The 20,529-nt window shown below is 46.4% G+C and overlaps 1 protein-coding gene across 3 annotated transcripts in view; it reads left to right on the top strand.

Moving 5' to 3' along the window:
- Positions 1-20,529, top strand: part of LOC109904379 (collagen alpha-1(XVI) chain) — a 148,853-nt gene that overhangs the window by 9,076 nt on the left and 119,248 nt on the right. For 2 of the 3 annotated variants that reach the window (XM_031788979.1, XM_031788977.1), the window contains exons 2-5: positions 3,285-3,401; positions 9,911-9,979; positions 10,118-10,235; positions 18,047-18,170. In XM_031788979.1, coding sequence (XP_031644839.1) covers positions 3,326-3,401; positions 9,911-9,979; positions 10,118-10,235; positions 18,047-18,170 — 387 coding nt within the window. In that variant the 5' untranslated portion in view covers positions 3,285-3,325. The remainder of the gene's footprint in view (positions 1-3,284; positions 3,402-9,910; positions 9,980-10,117; positions 10,236-18,046; positions 18,171-20,529) is intronic. The other variant, XM_031788978.1, reaches the window with a different exon arrangement.

Below are 20,529 nucleotides of genomic sequence, written 5' to 3'. Positions count from 1 at the left end.
CATGTCAGACTCCCAGTCTGTCTATCTGTCTGTCTGGCTTCAGGGGTTCGTTGTACCTGTAAACATAGGGGTGGTATGTGGTTAAAGTTTGAGGTGTGTGTGTGTGTTGTATGTGTCGTGTGTATGTGATTGTGTGTGACACAGAGAACATGTCCATCAAATCAAATTTTGTCACATACACATGGTTAGCAGATGTTAATTTGAGTGTGGTGAAATGCTTGTGCTTCTAGTTCCGACCATGCAGTAATATCTAACAAGTAATCTAAACGAACAATTCCACAACAACTGCCTTATACATACAAGTGTAAAGGAATGAATAAGAATATGTACATACAAATATATATGAATGAGTGATGGCCGAACGACATAGGCAAGATGCAGTAGATGGTATAGAGTACAGTATATATACATGTGAGATGAGTAATGTAGGGTATGTAAACATTATATAAAGTGGCATTGTTTAAAGTGGCTAGTGATACATTTATTACATCAATTTTTCCATTATTAAAGTGGCTAGAGTTGAGTCAGTATGTTGGCAGCAGCCATTCAATGTTACTGATGGCTGTTTAACAGTCTCTTGGCTCCTGGCTGGTTGACGGCTCTGGCAGCTCCTGGCTGGCTGACGGCTCTGGCAGCTCCTGGCTGATTGGCAACTCTGGCGGCTCCTGGCTGACTGGCGGCTCTGGCGGCTCCATGCTGACTAGCGGCTCTGGCGGCTCCATGCTGACTGGCGGCTCTGGCGGCTCCATGCTGACTGGCGGCTCTGGCGGCTCCATGCTGACTGGCGGCTCTAGCAGCTCTGGACAGACAGGAGACTCTAGCAACTCTGGAGAGACGGGAGAATCTAGCAGCTCTGGACAGACAGGAGACTCTAGCAGCTCCGGACAGACAGGAGACTCTAGCAACTCTGGACAGACGGGAGACTCTAGCAGCTCTGGACAGACGGGAGACTCTAGCAGCTCTGGACAGACGGGAGACTCTAGCAGCTCTGGAGAGGAGGAAGGCTCTAGCAGCTCTAGACAGACAGGAGACTCTAGCAGCTCTGGACAGAGGGGAGACTCTAGCAGCTCTGGACAGACAGGAGACTCTAGCAGCTCCGGACAGACAGGAGACTCTAGCAACTCTGGAGAGACGGGAGAATCTGGCTGCGCTGGCGAGGAGGAAGGCTCTAGCAGCGCTGGACAGGTGGGAGCACCTGTAGACAAAGGACGGAGAGACAGCCTTGTTTGCCAGGTGGGAGCCTTGTTTTCAGTTTAGCTTTGTTAAAATTCCCAGCTACAATAAATGCAGCTTCAGGATATGTGGTTTGCAGTTTACACAGAGTCAAATTAAGTTCTTTCAGGGCCGTCCATGTGTCTGCTTGGGGGGGAATATACACGACTTTGACTATGATCGAAGAGAATTCTCTTGGTAGATAATGCGGTCGGCATTTGAATGTGAGGAATTTTAAGTCAGGTGAACAAAATAACTTGAGTTCCTGTATGTTGTTATGATCACACCACGTCTCGTTAATCATAAGGCATACACCCCTGCCCTTCTTCTTACCAGAGAGATGCTTGTTTCTGTTGGCGCGATGCGTGAAGAAACCAGCTGGCTGTACCCGACTCCGTTAGCGTGTCTCGAGTGAGCCATGTTTCCGTGAAACAAAGAACATTACAGTCTCTGATGTCTCTCTGGAAGGCAACCCTTGCTCAAATTTCATCTACCTTGTTGTCAAGAGACTGGACATTGGCAAGTAGTATGCTCGGGAGCGGTGCGCGATGTGCCCGTCTACGGAGCCTGACCAGAAGACCGCTTCGTCTGCCCCTTCTGCGGCGCCATTGTTTTGGGTCGCCGGCTGGGATCCGATCCATTGTACTGGGTGGTGGCCAAACAGAGGAACCGCTTCGGGAAAGTCGTATTCCTGGTCGTAATGTTGGTGAGCTGACGTTGCTCTTATATCCAATAGTTCCTCCCAACTGTATGTAATGAAACCTAAGATGACCTGGGGTAACAATGTAAGAAATAACACATAAAAAAACAAAATACTGCACAGTTTACTCGGAACGCGAAGCGAGGCGGCCATCTCTGTCGGGGCTGAAAGTTAATAATACTTACTGAGGCTGCCTGTTGCTGTGTCAGGGAACAATCTACTGCACATTCATACTCATTACAACTGATTGTCTCCAGCTGTGTCAGGGAACAATCTACTGCACATTCATACTCATTACAACTGATTGTCTCCAGCTGTGTCAGGGAACAATCTACTGCACATTCATACTCATTACAACTGATTGTCTCCAGCTGTGTCAGGGAACAATCTACTGCACATTCATACTCATTACAACTGATTGTCTCCAGCTGTGTCAGGGAACAATCTACTGCACATTCATACTCATTACAACTGATTGTCTCCAGCTGTGTCAGGGAACAATCTACTGCACATTCATACTCATTACAACTGATGTCTCCAGCTGTGTCAGGGAACAATCTACTGCACATTCATACTCATTACAACTGATGTCTCCAGCTGTGTCAGGGAACAATCTACTGCACATTCATACTCATTACAACTGATTGTCTCCAGCTGTGTCGAAAGGTCAAATTAGTTGTTGTGTTAGAAAAAAACACGGGTTTGACTGATTCATTGGGGTTGCAAATAACTGGTATAGCTGAGTATAGCGTAATGTCTCGCAGTGTGAGAAGTGTGTGTGTGTCTGTTTCCAGTCCCAGTGATGTCCAGATGGCTATAATGAGGATCATTAGACTACACGGAGTGACCTTTCTCCCATATGAATACTGGCCATCGGTTGGCTAATTCATATACATTGACTGTGCCTCATCACATTTTCAACCTCATCATTAACACATTTCCTCTGATTTAGCTATTACCATAATCAGGATACTTAGGGGTGAAAATGGTAGGTAATTCTGACAGTAGCTGGATGTGGGATTCAAACCTGCAACTCCCAGTTCAACACCAATACATCTAGTTGAGTTTTCTTGGAGTTGACGTGGTCGTGTACCGCCTGTTTCTTACAATGTGTTCTCCAATCACAGTGTTGTTTGATAATGTTGACTCTCTCGCTCTCTCTCTCTACATCCCTTCGCTCTATATCTCTCTCAACCTCCCTTCCCTCTCTCTCTCTCTACATCCCTTCGCTCTATATCTCTCTCAACCTCCCTTCCCTCTCTCTCTCTCTACATCCCTTCGCTCTATATCTCTCTCAACCTCCCTTCCCTCTCTATCCCACCCCATATCCCTTTCTCCCCCTCTCTCTTTCTCCCTCCTCCCTCTCTCCCAGGTAGCAGTTGAGTTGTGTGTGTATATCCAGAGGAGTGTGCCATGAGGAATCTCAGCTCCTTCCTGGTTCTGCTCTCCCTCAGCCTCTGGTCATGGGACCTGGTGACATCATCCAAAGGTGAGTCTATTTTCTCCATGAGGTAGAGTCTGGTAAACCGATAAATACAATGTGTTCCAAGCCGTTTGTCAGGAGTAGAATGTACTATCTCCTTCTCATGTCTGCTGCCTCTACTTCAAAATTCTACTTCAAATGATGTTTCTGGCTCTGATCCTTTCATAAGACTTCCATCTGTGGTGGTGTTTCATCTATCTGAGTGTTTTGTGTGACCTTCCAGACTTCCATCTCTGTTCAGTCTGACTGTCAAAATCTCTGAATTCTCTGACTTCTGTATCTGAATTTGAAAAGGGTGAAGCTTGAGTTCCACTGACATACAGCATTGCAATGTGTATTTAATCAGAATCCAGTGCAACCCTAGTCTGCTAGAGCTCTGTGGCTGTTTGAGTGTGTGTTTGAAAGTGTGTGTGTGTATCCGTCGGTGTCCGTGGGTCTGTGCGTGACCGCACCTGAGTGTGTGGTTGAGTTGGTAGCTGTCAGGCCTAGCTGTGGTCTAAAGGTTCATGTGTTTGTAGTACGTGGTTGTATGTTCTATAACCCATTCATTACTCTGTTATTAGTCTATAGGCTGTCGGGCTCCCTCCCTGTGTGTGTGTGTGTGTGTGTGTGTGTGTGTGTGTGTGTGTGTGTGTGTGTGTGTGTGTGTGTGTGTGTGTGTGTTTGTGTCAGTCAGTCTATATATCCTATATATCCGTAGCTGTGAAAACTCCCACATGGTCTTGTAGTGGGTTTATTATCTATCAGACAGCCAGGACCACCCATAAATGGAATATATTACATAACATCTCTCCCATCTCTAATATTCTTCCTGGGGCAATACCTCCAGAGCTTCCGCAGCTCAGGGGGAGAGGCTCCCTGGAGAGCCCAGCCAGAGTGCTTCATCTGGGGCTGAGCCAGTTCGCTGCTCCCCTGAGACCCTGGTGGTGGGTGGAAGAAAGCACTTTGACATAAATTGAAGCTACAGCACTTTGTCAGTTTCAATACCCAACCATCTCCCTGCTCTCCTCCCGTGCCGTCTCAAACTCCAGAACTGGCTAGTAATGTGCTGACATCAGCAGAAGGTTGAGAGAACTGAAAGAAGAAGGGACCACGCACAGAGAAGCTCCAGCATTCAGAACTGTATTAGTTCCACCCAGGAAATGTTAATGCAAAATGTGGGAGGGGTGTATCCTCTATCATGGACTTTTCCGGCCTTTCGTGCACTGCAATGTGATGATCATAAGGAAAATGTGGGGGGAGGGCTCCTGTGTATGTTTGTGTGTGTGCTGTAACTGAGAGGGACCAATGATGTTAAAAGGGGGCTTTAAAATCTAAGGAAAAACATGTGACCTCAAATCTTCAAATGTTTCCACTCCTCTCCATCTCCCCTCTCCCACTCTTTGTCTCTGGAAAACTACCAGGAATGTTCCCTCCTTTCTCTCTCCCTCTCCCTCCACTCTAACTCTGTTTTCCTTCGTCTATTAGTCTCTCTCTCTCTCTCCCTCTCTCTCAAACATCTATCTCTTTCTCCTTCTCCCTTGCACTACATCTAATTGTTCCCCCTATCACGTCATTATCTACATTACCCAGTGTGCACCTCTGCTCCCACTATGCACTTTAAGTGGTACCAGCAGTGCTACTGGCAGAACCAACTTTCTCCTTGATCCCACTGATCTCCTTGTCCAAAAATGAGGGTTGAGTGTGTGTGTGCATGAGTTTGTGTGTGTGTGTGTGTGTGTGTGCGTGTGTGTGCGTGCGTGCATGCACCCTTGAATGTACTTGTAAATGTGTGTGTGTTAATGTGTATCTATGTGTGCACAACCAACCCTCCCACTGATCTGCAGCCCAGTCCAATTACAGTGGAATGCCACCTTATAAAGCAGAGAATTCCCATACTCCTCTCCTCCTTCTTCCGCCTTCTCTCCGCTGCTCTGAGCACCCTTCCAACCCTGCCCGTAATAAACCATGCTGCCAAGCTCTAGGGAACAGGGAACAGAAAAAGCAACAGAAACAGCCTGCTTCAATGGAGCGCAGCCACAACCGAGACAGCTGCAGTGCAGACTGAGACAGACAGACAGACAGACAGACAGACAGACAGACAGACAGACAGACAGACAGACAGACAGACAGACAGACAGACAGACAGACAGACAGACAGACAGACAGACAGAAGACAGACAGACAGACAGACAGACAGACAGACAGACAGACAGACAGACAGACAGACAGACAGACAGACAGACAGACAGACAGACAGACAGACAGACAGACAGACAGACAGACAGACAGACAGACAGACAGACAGACAGACAGACAGACAGACAGACAGACAGACAGACAGACAGACAGACAGACAGACAGACAGACAGACAGACAGACAGACAGACAGACAGACAGACAGACAGACAGACAGACAGACCAGACAGACAGACAGACAGACAGACAGACAGACAGACAGACAGACAGACGACAGACAGACAGACAGGACAGACAGACAGACAGACAGACAGACAGACAGACAGACAGACAGACAGAACAGACAGACAGACAGACAGACAGACAGACAGACAGACAGACAGGACAGACAGACAGACAGACAGACAGACAGACAGACAGACAGACAGACAGACAGACAGACAGACAGACAGACAGACAGACAGACAGACAGACAGACAGACAGACAGACAGACAGACAGACCAGACAGACAGACAGACAGACAGACAGAAACAGACAGACAGACAGACAGACAGACAGACAGACGACAGACAGACAGACAGACAGACAGACAGACAGACAGACAGACAGACAGACAGGTCCTTGATGTTTAGAACAGTAGCAGGATCTAGAGCTCTAACAGTATGGTGTGCTACATGGTCCTCTGTGGTTGCAAAATTCAGGTAACATTCCTAAGAATCTTTTTCAAGAAACCCTGGTTGGAGGATTCCAGATCTCTTGCTTATTCCTTTCTGATTTTAAACTGGGATTGTTGGAAAACCTGGGAATTTTGGAATAGGAATAGAGTCTCAGCTGGTTTAAGGTAATCCAGCAACTGTTGCTATCACAAACTGCAAACAGTTGTCAGTGGCTGGACAATACGGATCTGGTTTGAGTGCCTTGGAGTCAGCCATATAGTCTTCTTCTTCAGTGGTATTGAGCGCTTTGGATGTTTAGTATGTACAAAGATGGCAACATGTCCTCCAGCGATAACTTTCTCCACCTCTCTCCTCCTTCTTTTCTTAACATCTAGTGCTTATTTTTGTGCTTTCTCCTCCCTCTCTTTCTCCTCTTCCTTTCATCTGTCGCTTTTCTTCCCTGTCTCTAGTCTGCCATTCTCCCCCTGCCTCATCCTCCTCTTGGCATTTTGCCTCTTTCCCAACTTTTGTTCTCCCTATTTTCTTAATTCCCCTCTCTCCCCTCATTCTCCCGTCTCCTCCTCTCTCCCCTCATTCTCCTGTCTCCTCCTCTCTCCCCTCATTCTCCTGTCTCCTCCTTTCTCCCCTCCCTTGTTACCTCCCTTTTCCTCCAATTCATGTTGCTCCTGCTCCTTCTCCCTCTCTCTCTCTCTCTCTCTCTCTCTCTCTCTCTCTCTCTCTCTCTCTCTCTTCCCCCTCCTCCCTCCTTTCTCATCAGTCTGTCAGTAGTCCCCCCACCCCACCCTCCTACCAGTCTTGATGGCTTCTACACCATCAGGTCTATGTCTTAATTCTGCCTCTAAATCCCTGAATGGAAGTCTAATAGGAGTAGGAGGGGGAGGGGAGGGATAGGAAAGAGTAGTACGGATTAGAAGAGGAGTAGGAGAGGTTAGTAGGGGAGTAGGAGTAGGTAGGAGGGGGTGGAGAAGGGTAGGAGGGGGTAGAAGAGGGGTAGGTGGTTGTAGAAGAGGGATAGGAGGGGGTGGGAGGGGGGTACAGAGTGAGGGGTTACAGTGCCTTGCAAAAGTCTTCATTCCCCTTTGGCATTTTTCCTATGTTGTTGCATTACAACCTGTAATTTAAATGGATTTTTATTTTGGGATTTTATGTAATAGACATACACAAAATAGTCCAAATTGGTGAAATGAAAAAAATGAAAAAGTGGTGTGTGCATATGTATTCACCCACTTTGCTATGAAGCCCCTAAATAAGAACTGGTGCAACCAATTACCTCCAGAAGTCACATAATTAGTTAAATAATGTCCACATGTGTGCAATCTAAGTGTCACATGATCTGTCACATGATCTCAATATATATACACCTGTTCTGAAAGGCCCCAGAGTCTGCAACACCACTAAGCAAGGGGCACCACCAAACAAGCGACACCATGAAGACCGAGGAGCTCCCCAAACAGGTCATGGATAAAGTTGTGGAGAAGTACAGATCAGGGTTGGATTATAAAAAAATATCTGAAACTTTGAACATCCCACAGAGCATCATTAAATCCATTATTAAAAATGGTTGAGAATATGGCACCACAACAAACCTGCCAAGAGAAGGCCGCTCATCAAAACTCATGGACCAGGCAAGGAGGGCATTAATCAGAGAGGCAGCAAAGAGACCAAAGATAACCCTGAAGGAGCTGCAAAGCTGGAGTATCTGTCCATAGGACCACTTTAAGCCGTACACTCCACAGAGCTGGGCTTTACAGAAGAGTGACCAGAAAAAAGCCATTGCTTAATTAGCAAAGACGTTTGGTGTTCGCCAAAAGGCACGTGGGAGACTCTCCAAACATATGGAAGAACTCTGGTCAGATGAGACTAAAATTTATCTTTTTGGCCATCAAGTAAAATGCTATGTCTAGCGCAAACCCAACACCTCTCATCACCCCAAGAACACCATTCAAACAGTGAAGCATGGTGGTGGCAGCATCATGCTGTGGGGATGTTTATCATTGGCATGGACTGGGAAACTGGTCCGAATTGAAGGAATGATGGATGACGCTAAATACAGGGAAATTCTTGAGGGAAACCTGTTTCAGTCTTTCAGAGATCTGAGACTGGGACAGTGGTTCACCTTCCAGCAGGACAATGACCCTAAGCATACTGCTAAAGCAACACTTGAGTGGTTTCGGGGGAAATATTTAAATGTCTTGGAATGGCCTAGTCAAAGCTCTGACCTCAATCCAATTGAGAATCTGTGGTATGACTTAAAAATTGCTGAACACCTGCGGAACCCATCCCACTTGAAGGAGGTGGAGCAGTTTTACCTTGAAGAATGGAGAGAATGGGCAAAAATCTCAGGGGCTAGATGTGCCATGCTTATAGAGACATACCCCGAGAGACTTGAATCTGTAATTTCTGCAAAAGCTGGCTCTACATAGTATTGACTTTTGGGGGGGGGGGGGGGGGGGGGGGGGGGGGGGGGGGGAATAGTTATGCACTCAAGTTTTCTGTTTTTTTTGTCTTATTTCTGGTTTGTTTCACAATAAAAAAGATTTAGCATCTTCAAAGTGGTAGGCATGTTGTGTAATTCAAATGATACTACAAACACCCCAAAAATATATTTTAATTCCAAGTTGCAAGGCAACAATATAGGAAAAATGCCAAAGGGGTTGAATACTTTCGCAAGCCACCGTATATACACTACCGTTCAAACGTTTGGGGTCACTTAGAAATGTCCTTGTTTTTTAAAGAAAAGCACATTTTTTGTCCATTAAAATAACAAATTCACCAGAAGTACAGTGTAGACATTGTTAATGTTGTAAATGACTATTGTTGCTGGAAATGGCTGATTTGTCATGGAATATCTACATAGGCATTCAGAGGCCCATTAGCAGCAACCATCGCTCCTGTGTTCCAATGGCACGTTGTGTTAGCTAATCCAAGTTTATCATTTTAAAAGGCTAACTGATCATTAGAAAACCCTTTTGCAATTATATTAGCACAGCTGAAAACTGTTGTTCTGATTAAAGAAGCAATAAATCTGCCCTTCTTTAGACTAGTTGAGTATCTGGAGCATCAGCATTTGTGGGCTCGATTACAGGCTCGAAATGGTCAGAAACAAATAATTTTCTTCTGAAACTCATCAGTCTATTCTCATTCTGAGAAATGAAGGCGATTCCATCCGAGAAATTGCCAAGGATCTCGGACAGCTTCACAGAACAGTGCGAACTGTCTCTAACCAGAATAGAAAGAGGAGTGGGAGGCCCCGGTGCACAACTGAGCAAGAGGACAAGTGCATTAGAGTGTCTAGTTTGAGAAACAGATGCCTCACAAGTCCTCAACTGGCAGCTTCGTTAAATAGTACCCGCAAAACACCAGTCTCAATGTCAACAGTAAAGATTTGACTCCGGGATGCTGGCCTTCTAGGCAGAGTTGCATAGAAAAAGCCATATCTCAAACTGGCCAATAAAAAGAAAAGATTAAGATGGGCAAAAGAACACAGACACTGGACAGAGGATTTGTTGTTATATCATGTTTTTACCACACTCTGTTTCCATTCATTCATTTACTTGTTCTTCATGTGTATTTTGACGTGCATCTTTTAACTGTATGTACAGTATTTTGTCCTGTTCATCCCTTTTTTTACTCTCCTCTCTCTCATCCTCTCTCTCCAGAAGTACGATGCCCCTCCCAACAGGTAGATGACTGGAAGTTCCCTCAGACTGCCAGACACAACATCACAGGTAAATAACACACACACAATACACACACACCACACAAGACAGTACTACTTCCTTTGTTGATCCTTTGTGATCTACTGGGGCTCCTCTCTGATTAGTCTGCCTTGCCTGGGGATTCATGTTGTGATGGATGTGATGCAGGTTACAATCTGGTGCGGCGCTTCTCCCTGCTCAAGACTCCTTCAATCAAGAAGATCCGTAACCCCAGAGGGCCTGTTATCCTCCGACTGGGCAAGACAGCACTCATTCACCCCACAGAGTAGGTCCTCATCCCTCTAACATTACTACCGCTCTCTCCCTCTCTCTCTCTCTCTCTCTCTCTCTCTCTCTCTCTCTCGTTATGTGTCTGTCTGTCTGTCTGTCAGTCTGTCTGTCTGTCTGTCTGTCTGTCTGTCTGTCTGTCTGTCTGTCTGTCTGTCTGTCTGTCTGTCTGTCTGTCTGTCTGTCTGTCTGTCTGTCTGTCTGTCTGTCTGTCTGTCTGTCTGTATCTCACTCTCTCATTACCCTCCTACTCTCTCTTTTCCCATCTCTTCAGCTCCACAGAGAACACTGTATGTCCTCATCCCTCCATCACTACATCTCTGTCTCTCTCTCTCTCTCTCCCTCCAGCTCTCTCTCTTTCCCCGTCACTTAGTGTGTGAGTGGAGGTGGATGCTGTTTGAACAGTATGTCTGTGAAACCAATGTTTGCTGTGGCTAATCTGTGTGTAAATACACGTGGCAACCTTAACAGTGTTGGCTCTGGGGTGAAGTCCCCCCTGGTACCCTGGTCCCCCCTAGTACCCTGGTCCCCCCTAGTACCCTGGTCCCCCCTAGTACCCTGGTCCCCCCTAGTACCCTGGTCCCCCCTAGGTACAGTTGTTGTTCTTGTAAAAGTAGCGTCATACTGCAGCGCACCTTGCAGACTGCTGCAGGATTCTATGGCACGTTATTGACAATTTTTGACAATTGCTTCCACATGATTTCAATTGCTTCCACATGATTTCTGAAACTATGGCTCCTTTTCTGTAGACTCTACACACACAACATGCAAAACGTTGCACATCTCTTGCAAAACCAAACACTTCATTCAAAATTTCACAACCACACTACGCTTATTTTCTCTCCCTGTTTTAAGAGGGCCAAGCCCTACCCTAACCCAGATGACGCTGGGCCAATTGTGCTTTGCCTCATGGGTCTCCCAGTCATGGCTGGAACCAGCATCTGTAGCAATGCAGGTTGCACTGCGATGCAGTGTCTTAGACCACTGCGCCACTCAGGAGGCTCCATCCACAAAGGTTTTAATGCAGATCAATTGCCTTGCACAAAGTATCAAAATACTACTTAAGCAGGACTCTTAAAGTATTTCATTTAAATGTTCATTTTATGTTTTGATCACAGAAACAGTGAGAGAATATGGAAAAAATGTATAAATAAATATTGAAATGTTAATTATATAAAGCAGCCCATGTAACCATCTGCCAGAGAGTAGCCCCAATCGGCCCGAGACCCAAGTAAAACATTTAGGCCAGATAACTCACACCGGAATCGGCCCGAGCCCGATCATCATCAAGAGATATGCTGGACCCTATGCCAGAGAGGTGTTTTTGGGACCACATCGTGTCTATTGTCCTGCTAATAGCCCTGTTGAAAACATGTTTTCACAAGCCCTGCAGGGCCGACAGAGAAGTTCATTACTTTTCCCCCCTTCCACTTGCCTCTTCCATTTATTCCCATAGTAATTCGTTATGGTTTGCATTGCAAATGAGGGTATAAACTGGGTCAAGATGCCAGCAGAGTGAGCATACCTTTATGTAGTAAAATAAAGGTTAAATAAAAGTGTGCAAAGCTGTCATCAAGGCAAAGGGTGGCTACTTTAAAGAATCTAAAATATCAAATAGATTTAGATTTGTTTAACACTTTTTTTGCCCTTTTTTTGCCCTTGAACCCTTGAATGAGTATGTGTGTCCAAACTCTTGACTAGTACAGTATATCTCCCCCTGCACGTAATTTTAGAGCAGACGTTGTGTGCTCAATGTGTCACAGCGTTAATAATGTCTTGAGTCACTCTGGATATACAGACAGAATTTAGCAGGTCAGGAAATCAGTAGCTTTGACTGCCAAGAGAAACATCCTCAGGCTGTTTCCATCCCAATACAATGAAGAGACTTTTTCCTTTTGGGAGTTTTTCATGTTGTACTTTGGCACAGTACTAATATAGCTTACCCTATAAAACAACACACTTCACTGCTCCTATCCTGTGTATGTGACAATAAACATATATGTATCTGATCTGATTGCACTAGGAGTCATAATACTGTTGGTTGTGAGATGGAAAGTTCTCTCATGTAAACACACTTTCTTCAGACAACACTTGAGTGTTCTTTTCTCTCTCACTCAATTCAATTCAATTCAAGGGGCTTTATTGGCACGGGAAACATGTGTTAACATTGCCAAAGCAAGTGAAGTAGATAATATACAAAAGTGAAATAAACAATAATCTCTCTCTCTCTCTCTCCCCCCCCCCCCCCCCCCCCCCCCCCCCCCCCCTCTCTCTCTCTCTCTCTCATTCTTCCCCCTCATCCCTCTCTAAATAAATACATACATATGGAAACATCTGCTTTTCTTCTCTCTCCCCCTCTCTCTCTCTCTCTCTCTCTCTCTCATTCTTCCCCCTCATCCCTCTCCCCCCTCTCTCTCTCTCTCTCTCTCTCTCATTCTTCCCCCTCATCCCTCTCTCTCTCTCTCTCTCTCTCTCATTCTTCCCCCTCATCCCTCTCTAAATAAATACATACATATGGAAACATCTGCTTTTCTTCTTTTTCTCCCTCTCTCTCCCCTCCCACATAAATAAAGTGAAGGATAAGAGGCTGTCTGTGAGCAGATTCCTCCCCTCTGATTTAAAAACACTTTGTCTACGTGGCTGTGTGTGTGTGTGTGTGTGTGTGTGTGTGTGTGTGTGTGTGTGTGTGTGTGTGTGTGTGTGTGTGTGTGTGTGTGTGTGTGTGTGTGTGTGTGTGTGTGTGTGTGTGTGTGTGTGTGTGTGTGTCGCTCAGCTCCACTGTTCCTCCGTCTTTTAAAATGTCATGACATAATTCCTAGTAAGAGTTTGATAGGAGCGTGATGAAAGTAGACCTACACTCTTAAATAAAGGGTCTACCTAGAACTTAAAAGGGTTCTTCAGCTGTCCCCATAGAACACTTTGAAGAACCGTTTTTGGTTCAAGGTAGAACTCTTTTGGGTTCCATGTAGAACCCTTTCCACAGAGGGTTCTGGATAGAAACCACAAGGGTTGTACCTGGAACCCAAAAGGGTTCTTTCTTTCTTTATTTTACTGTCTCTCTCTCTCTTGCTCTCTCTATCTCTCTCTCTCTCTCGCTCTCTCTCTTGCTCTCTCTCTCTATCTCTCTCTCTCTCTCTCTCTTGCTCTCTCTATCTCTCTCTCTCTCTCTTGCTCTCTCTCTCTCTCTCTCTCTCTCTGCCTCTCTGTCTCTCATTCTCTCTCTCTCGCTCTCGCTCTCGCTCTCGCTCTCTCTCTCTTGCTCTCTCTCTTTCTCTCTTTCTCTCTGTCTCTCTGTCTCTCTGTCTCTCTGTCTCTCTGTCTCTCTGTCTCTCATTCTCTCTCTCTCTCTCTCTCTCTCTCTCTCTCTCTCTCTCTTGCTCTCTCTCTTTTTCTCTGTCTCTCTGTCTCTCTGTCTCTCATTCTCTCTCTCTCTCTCTCTCTCTCTTGCTCTCTCTCTTTCTCTCTGTCTCTCTGTCTCTCATTCTCTCTCTCTCTCTCTCTCTCTCTCTCTCTCTCTCTCTCTCTCTCTCTCTCTCTCTCTCTCTCTCTCTCTCTCTCTCTCTCTCTCTCTCTCCTCTCTCTCTCTCTCTCTCTCTCTCTCTCTCTCTCCCTCTCTCTCCCTCCATCTTTGATGAGGTGAACAGCAGTGTGTAACTTCCGCTGGGGGAAGTCTGAATCTGTCTGATTGATTTGTGTTTCTGTCCGTGTGTGCACAAGCATGTGTGTGTGTGCAAGTGTGTTAGTGTATTTTTTTCTGCCAGTATTTGTATGTGTGTGTTTGCATATGTTTTTGCGTGCTTGTGTGAATGTGTGTGTTTGCATATGTTTTTGCGTGCTTGTGTGAATGTGTGTGTTTGCATATGTTTTTGCGTGCTTGTGTGAATGTGTGTGTGTGTGAATGTGTGTGTGTGTGAATGTGTGTGTGTGTGTGTGTGTGTGTGTGAATGTGTGTGTGAATGTGTGTGTGTGTGTGAATGTGTGTGTTTGCATATGTTTTTGCGTGCTTGTGTGAATGTGTCCTAACATGCATGTGTGTTTGTTATTAAACTAGTAAAACTTCAGGTCAAGGGTGAGAGGGAGTGAAACACAGATGTTGGGTTTTGGAATGACTCTGTTACAACCCCGTCCCTGTTACAACCCCTCTCACCACTACCTCTACCTTCTCTCAACTCTGTCTCTACCCGGTTGTGGGCGGATGGCCTTGAGATAGAAGCTGTTTTTCAGTCTCTCGGTCCCAGCTTTGATGCACCTGTACTGACCTCGCCTTCTGATTGATAGCGGGGTGAACAGGCAGTGGCTCGGGTGGTTGTTGTCCTTGATGATCTTTATGGCCTTCCTGTGACATCGGGTGGTGTAGGTGTCCTGGAGGACAGGTAGTTTGCTTTGTGCAGACTTCACTACCCTCTGTGGATAGGGTGGATACCCTCTGCTGTTTACTGAAGTCCACAATCATCTCCTTTGTTTTGTTGACGTTGAGTGTGAAGTTATTTTCCTGACACCACACTCCGAGGGCCCTCACCTCCTCCCTGTAGGCCGTCTCGTCGTTGTTGGTAATCAAGCCTACCACTGTAGTGTCGTCTGCAAACTTGATGATTGATTTGGAGGCGTGCATGGCCACGCAGTCGTGGGTGAAAAGGGAGTACAGGAGAGGGCTCAGAACGCACCCTTGTGGGGCCTCAGTGTTGAGGATCAGCGGGGTGGAGATGTTGTTACCTACCCTCACCACCTGGGGGCGGCCCGTCAGGAAGTCCAGTACCCAGTTGCACAGGGCGGGGTCGAGACCCAGGGTCTCGAGCTTGATGACGAGCTTGGAGGGTACTATGGTGTTAAATGCTGAGCTGTAGTCGATGAACAGCATTCTCACATAGGTATTCCTCTTGTCCAGATGGGTTAGGGCAGTGTGCAGTGTGGTTGAGATTGCATCGTCTGTGGACCTATTTGGGCGGTAAGCAAATTGGAGTGGGTCTAGGGTGTCAGGTAGGGTGGAGGTGATATGGTCTTTGACTAGTCTCTCAAAGCACTTCATGATGACGGAAGTGAGTGCTACGGGGCGGTAGTCGTTTAGCTCAGTTACCTTAGCTTTCTTGGGAACAGGAACAATGGTGGCCCTCTTGAAGCATGTGGGAACAGCAGACTGGGATAAGGATTGATTGAATATGTCCGTAAACACACCAGCCAGCTGGTCTCCGCATGCTCTGAGGGCGTGGCTGGGGATGCCGTCTGGACCTGCAGCCTTGCGAGGATTAACACATTTAAATGTTTTCCTCACATCGGCTGCAGTGAAGGAGAGTCCGCAGGTTTTGGTTGCGGGCCGTGTCAGTGGCACTGTATTGTCCTCAAAGCGGGCAAAAACGTTATTTAGTCTGCCTGGGAGCAAGACATCCTGGTCCGTGACGGGGCTGGTTTTCTCTTTGTAATCCGTGATTGACTGTAGTCCCTGCCACATACCTCTTGTGTCTGAGCCGTGACTCTACTTTGTCTCTATACTGACGCTTAGCTTGTTTGATTGCCTTGCGGAGGGAATAGCTACACTGTTTGTATTCGGTCATGTTTCCGTTCACCATTCCCTGGTTAAAAGCAGTGGTTCGCGCTTTCAGTTTCACGCGAATGCTGCCATCAAACCACGGTTTCTGGTTTGGGAATGTTTTAATCGTTGCTTTGGGAACGACATCATCAAAACACTTTCTAATGAATTCGCTCACCGAATCAGCGTATTCGTCAATGTTGTTGTTGGACGCAATGCAGAACATATCCCAGCCCGCTTGATCGAAGCAGTCATGAAGCGTGGAATCAGATTGGTCAGACCAGCGTTGAACAGACCTGAGCGTGGGAGCTTCTTGTTTTAGTTTCTGTCTGTAGGCAGGGAGCAACAAAATGGAGTCGTGGTCAGCTTTTCCGAAAGGAGGGCGGGGCAGGGCCTTATATGCGTTGCGGAAGTTAGAATAGCAATGATCCAAGGTTTTACCAGCCCTGGTTGCACAATCAGTATGCTGATACAATTTAGGGAGTCTTGTTTTCAGATGAGCCTTGTTAAAATCCCCAGCTACAATGAATGCAGCTTCAGGATATGTGGTTTCCAGTTTGCAAAGAGTCAAATAAAGTTTGTTCAGGGCCATTGATGTGTCTGCTTGGGGGGGAATATATACGGCTGTGATTATAATCTCTAACTCTACCTCTGCCATTACCTCTACCGCTACTTCTGCTTCTACTTCTACCTCTATCTCTACCTCTACCTCTATCTCTACCTCTACCTCTATCTCTACCTCTACCTCTATCTCTACCTCTATCTCTACCTCTATCTCTACCTCTATCTCTATCTCTATCTCTACCTCTACCTCTATCTCTACCTCTACCTCTATCTCTACCTCTATCTCTATCTCTACCTCTATCTCTACCTCTATCTCTACCTCTACCTCTATCTCTATCTCTACCTCTACCTCTATCTCTACCTCTATCTCTACCTCTACCTCTATCTCTACCTCTATCTCTACCTCTCTCTACCTCTATCTCTACCTCTATCTCTACCTCTACCTCTACTTCTGCATTTACCTCTACCTCTATCTCTACCTTTACCTCTCTCTCACCTCTGTCTCTACCTCTACCTCTGCCTTTATCTCTAACTCTACCTCTACCTCTGCATTTACCTCTACCTCTATCTCTACCTTTACCTCTACCTCTACTTCTGCTTCTACTTCTGCATTTACCTCTACCTCTACCTCTACCTCTCTCTCACCTCTGTCTCTACGTCTACCTCTGCCTTTAACTCTACCCCTACCCCTACCTCTGCCTTTAACTCTACCTCTACCTCTGCCTTTATCTCTAACTCTACCTCTACCTCTGCCTTTACCTCTACCTCTAACTCTACCTCTGCCTTTACCTCTACCTCTACTTCTGCATTTACCTCTACCTCTCTCTCACCTCTGTCTCTACCTCTACCTCTGCCTTTAACTCTACCCCTAACTCTGCCTTTACCTCTACCTCTATCTCTCTCTTCCTTTACCTCTACCTCTATCTCTACCTCTCTCTCTGCCTTTACCTCTACCTCTATCTCTGCCTTTACCTCTACCTCTATCTCTCTCTTCCTTTACCTCTACCTCTCTCTCACCTCTGCCTTTACCTCTACCTCTATCTTTGCCTTTACCTCTACCTCTATCTCTCTCTTCCTTTACCTCTACCTCTATCTCTACCTCTCTCTCACCTCTGCCTTTACCTCTACCTCTCTCTCACCTCTGCAATTAACCTCTACCTTTGCCTTTACCTCTACCTTTGCCTTTACCTCTACCTCTGCCTTTACCTCTACTTCTGCCTCTACCTCTACCTTTACATCTACCTCTCTCTCACCTCTGCCTTTACCTATACCTCTACCTCTGCATTTACCTCTGCCTCTACCTCTTCCTCTACCTCTGCCTTTACCTCTACCTCTTCCCCTAACTCTACCTTTAGCTCTACCCCTGCCTTTACCTTTTCCTCCACCTCTACCGTTACCTCTACCTTTATCTCTATCTTTACCTCTATGATAATAACTGTCAAGGGTTACTATCTACCATTCCTCCATTATAGCACTGGCCACGCACACACGCACGAACACACACACACACACACACACACAAACACACACACACATGTTCTGTATATCTCCCTGTCTGTCTCTTTGTCTCAGCGCAAACATACACACACTTGATGAATGTGTGTGTGTGTGTGTGCCTGTATGTACAGTATATGTGTGTTGTGTGTATGTCTATTAGTGATGTCTATTAGTGTGCATATTTGTGTGTATCCGTTTGTGTGTCTAACAGTGTGTTTTCTCAGTCAGGTGTTCCCCCATGGTCTTCCTGATGAGTTCACGCTGGTCTTCACTTTACTCCTCAAGAAAAAAACGCTGAGGGACAACATCTACCTCTTCCAGATCTCTGATGAACAGGGATACCCACAGGTATACACTTCTCTTTTCATTTTTAGTTTCCTAGGGGGGAATAGGCTTTGTCGTGCCCCTTTCACGACTGTCTTGGTGTGTTTGGACCAATCTAGTTTGTTGTTGATGTGGACACCAAGGAATTTGAAGCTCTCAACCTGCTCCACTATAGCCCCGTCGATGAGAATAGGGACGTGCTCGGTGCTCCTTTTCCTGTAGTCCACAATCATCTCCTTAGTCTTGGTTATGTTGAGGGATAGGTTGTTATTCTGGCACCACCCGGCCAGGTCTCTGACCTCCTCCCTATAGGCTGTCTCGTCGTTGTTGGTGATCAGGCCTACCACTGTTGTGTCGTCAGCAAACTTAATGATGGTGTTGGAGTCGTGCCTGGCCATGCAGTCGTGGGTGATCAGGGAGTACAGGAGAGGACTGAGCACGCACCCCTGGGGAGCTCCAGTGTTGAGGATCAGCGTGGCAGATGTGTTGCTACCTACCCTCACCACCTGGGTCGGCCTGTCAGGAAGTCCAGGATCCAGTTGCAGACGGAGGTGTTTAGTCCCAGGATCCTTAGCTTAGTAATGTGATTTGAGGGTACTATGGTGTTGAACGCTGAGCTGTAGTCAATGAACAGCATTCTCACATAGGTGTTTCTTTTGTCCAGGTGGGAAAGGGCAGTGTGGAGTGCAATAGAGAGAGCATCATCTGTGGATCTGTTTGGGCGGTATGCAAATTGGAGTGGGTCTAGGGTTTCTGGGATAATGGTGTTGATGTGAGCCATTACCAGCCTTTCAAAGCACTTCATGGCTACTGACGTGAGTACTACGGGTCTGTAGTCATTTAAGCAGGTTGCCTTTGTGTTCTTGGGCACAGGGACTATGGTGGTCTGCTTGAAGCATGTTGGTATTACAGACTCAATCAGGGACATGTTGAAAATGTCGGTGAAGACACCTGCCAGCTGATCAGCACATCCATGGAGCACACGTCCTGGTAATCCATCTGGCCCCGCAGCCGTGTATGTTGACCTGTTTAAAGGTCTTACTCACGTCGGCTACGGAGAGCGTGATCACACAGTCGTCCGAAACAGCTGATGCTCTCATGCATGCCTCAGTGTTGCTTGCCTCGAAGCGAGCATAGACGTGATTTAGCTCATCTGGTAGGCTCGTGTCACTGGGCAGCTCGCGGCTATGCTTCCCTTTGTAGTCTGTAATAGTTTGCAAGCCCTGCCACAATCGACGAGCGTCGGAGCCGGTGTAGTATGATTCAATCTTAGCCCTGTATTGACTCTTTGCCTGTTTGATGGTTAGTAACAGGGCATAGCGGGATTTCTTGTAAGCTTCCGTGTTAGAGTCCCGCACCTTGAAAGCGGCAGCTCTACCCTTTAGCTCAGTGCGAATGTTGCCTGTAATCCATGGCTTCTGGTTGGCTTCTCCTCTATTCCTCCCTGCATACCCCATCTATTTTCTGCTCCTTCCTTCATTTCTCCTCTCTATCTCTTTCTACCCCCTCATATCGCCTGTCCTCCATCTCACTCCTCTCTTTCCACTCCTATGTCATGTCTTTCATCTCTACTATCTCTCTCTCTTTCCACCCATCCTATCTCCTGTCCTTCATTTCTCCACTCTCTCTCTTCCCACCCCCCTGTCTCTTGTCCTCCATCTCTCCTCTCTCTCTATTTCCACCCATCCTGTCTCCTGTCCTCCATCTCTCCTCTCTCTCTATTTCCACCCATCCTATCTCCTGTTCTCCATCTCTCCTCTCTCTCTCTTTCCACCCATCCTATCTCCTGGCCTTCATTTCTCCACTCTCTCTCTTCCCACCCCCCTTGTCTCCTGTCCTCCATCTCTCCTCTCTCTCTATTTCCACCCATCCTGTCTCCTGTCCTCCATCTCTCCTCTCTCTCTATTTCCACCCATCCTGTCTCCTGTCCTCCATCTCTCCTCTCTCTCTCTTTCCACCCCTCCTAGGTCCTGTCCTCCATCTCTCCACTCTATCCTCCCCTTGTCTTCTCCTCTCTCTGTTTCTGTTGTTCTTTCATTATCATTCTCATTATTATTCTCGTTATTATTCTCATTATTATTCATCTTACTTCTATGATGAAGAGTGTCTCTCACATCTATAATCAATCAGATTTTCTTTTAAATGCTATTCAGCATGTATAGGATGAATTGAGGGCAAACCAACTCGTTATACATGATTGATTGTGTGTTTTCATGGGCAATAATTAGTTGCCTTTGTCCATGTTTTTCTTAACTTTGCAGTGTGTTCTATGTAGCCCACTTTGAGACCCAAAGCATAGTACTGTACTGAACTTCTGTCTGTAGCTACTTCTCATAGCGGATTATTGCTTGGGAATGGATAGACCTATTCAATGAACCATTGG

Source organism: Oncorhynchus kisutch, linkage group LG14, assembly GCF_002021735.2.
Source record: "Oncorhynchus kisutch isolate 150728-3 linkage group LG14, Okis_V2, whole genome shotgun sequence".
Taxonomy (NCBI): Eukaryota; Metazoa; Chordata; class Actinopteri; order Salmoniformes; family Salmonidae; genus Oncorhynchus; species Oncorhynchus kisutch.
The sequence above is the reverse complement of the archived record's forward strand: the minus strand, read 5'-3'. Positions and strand labels throughout refer to the sequence as shown.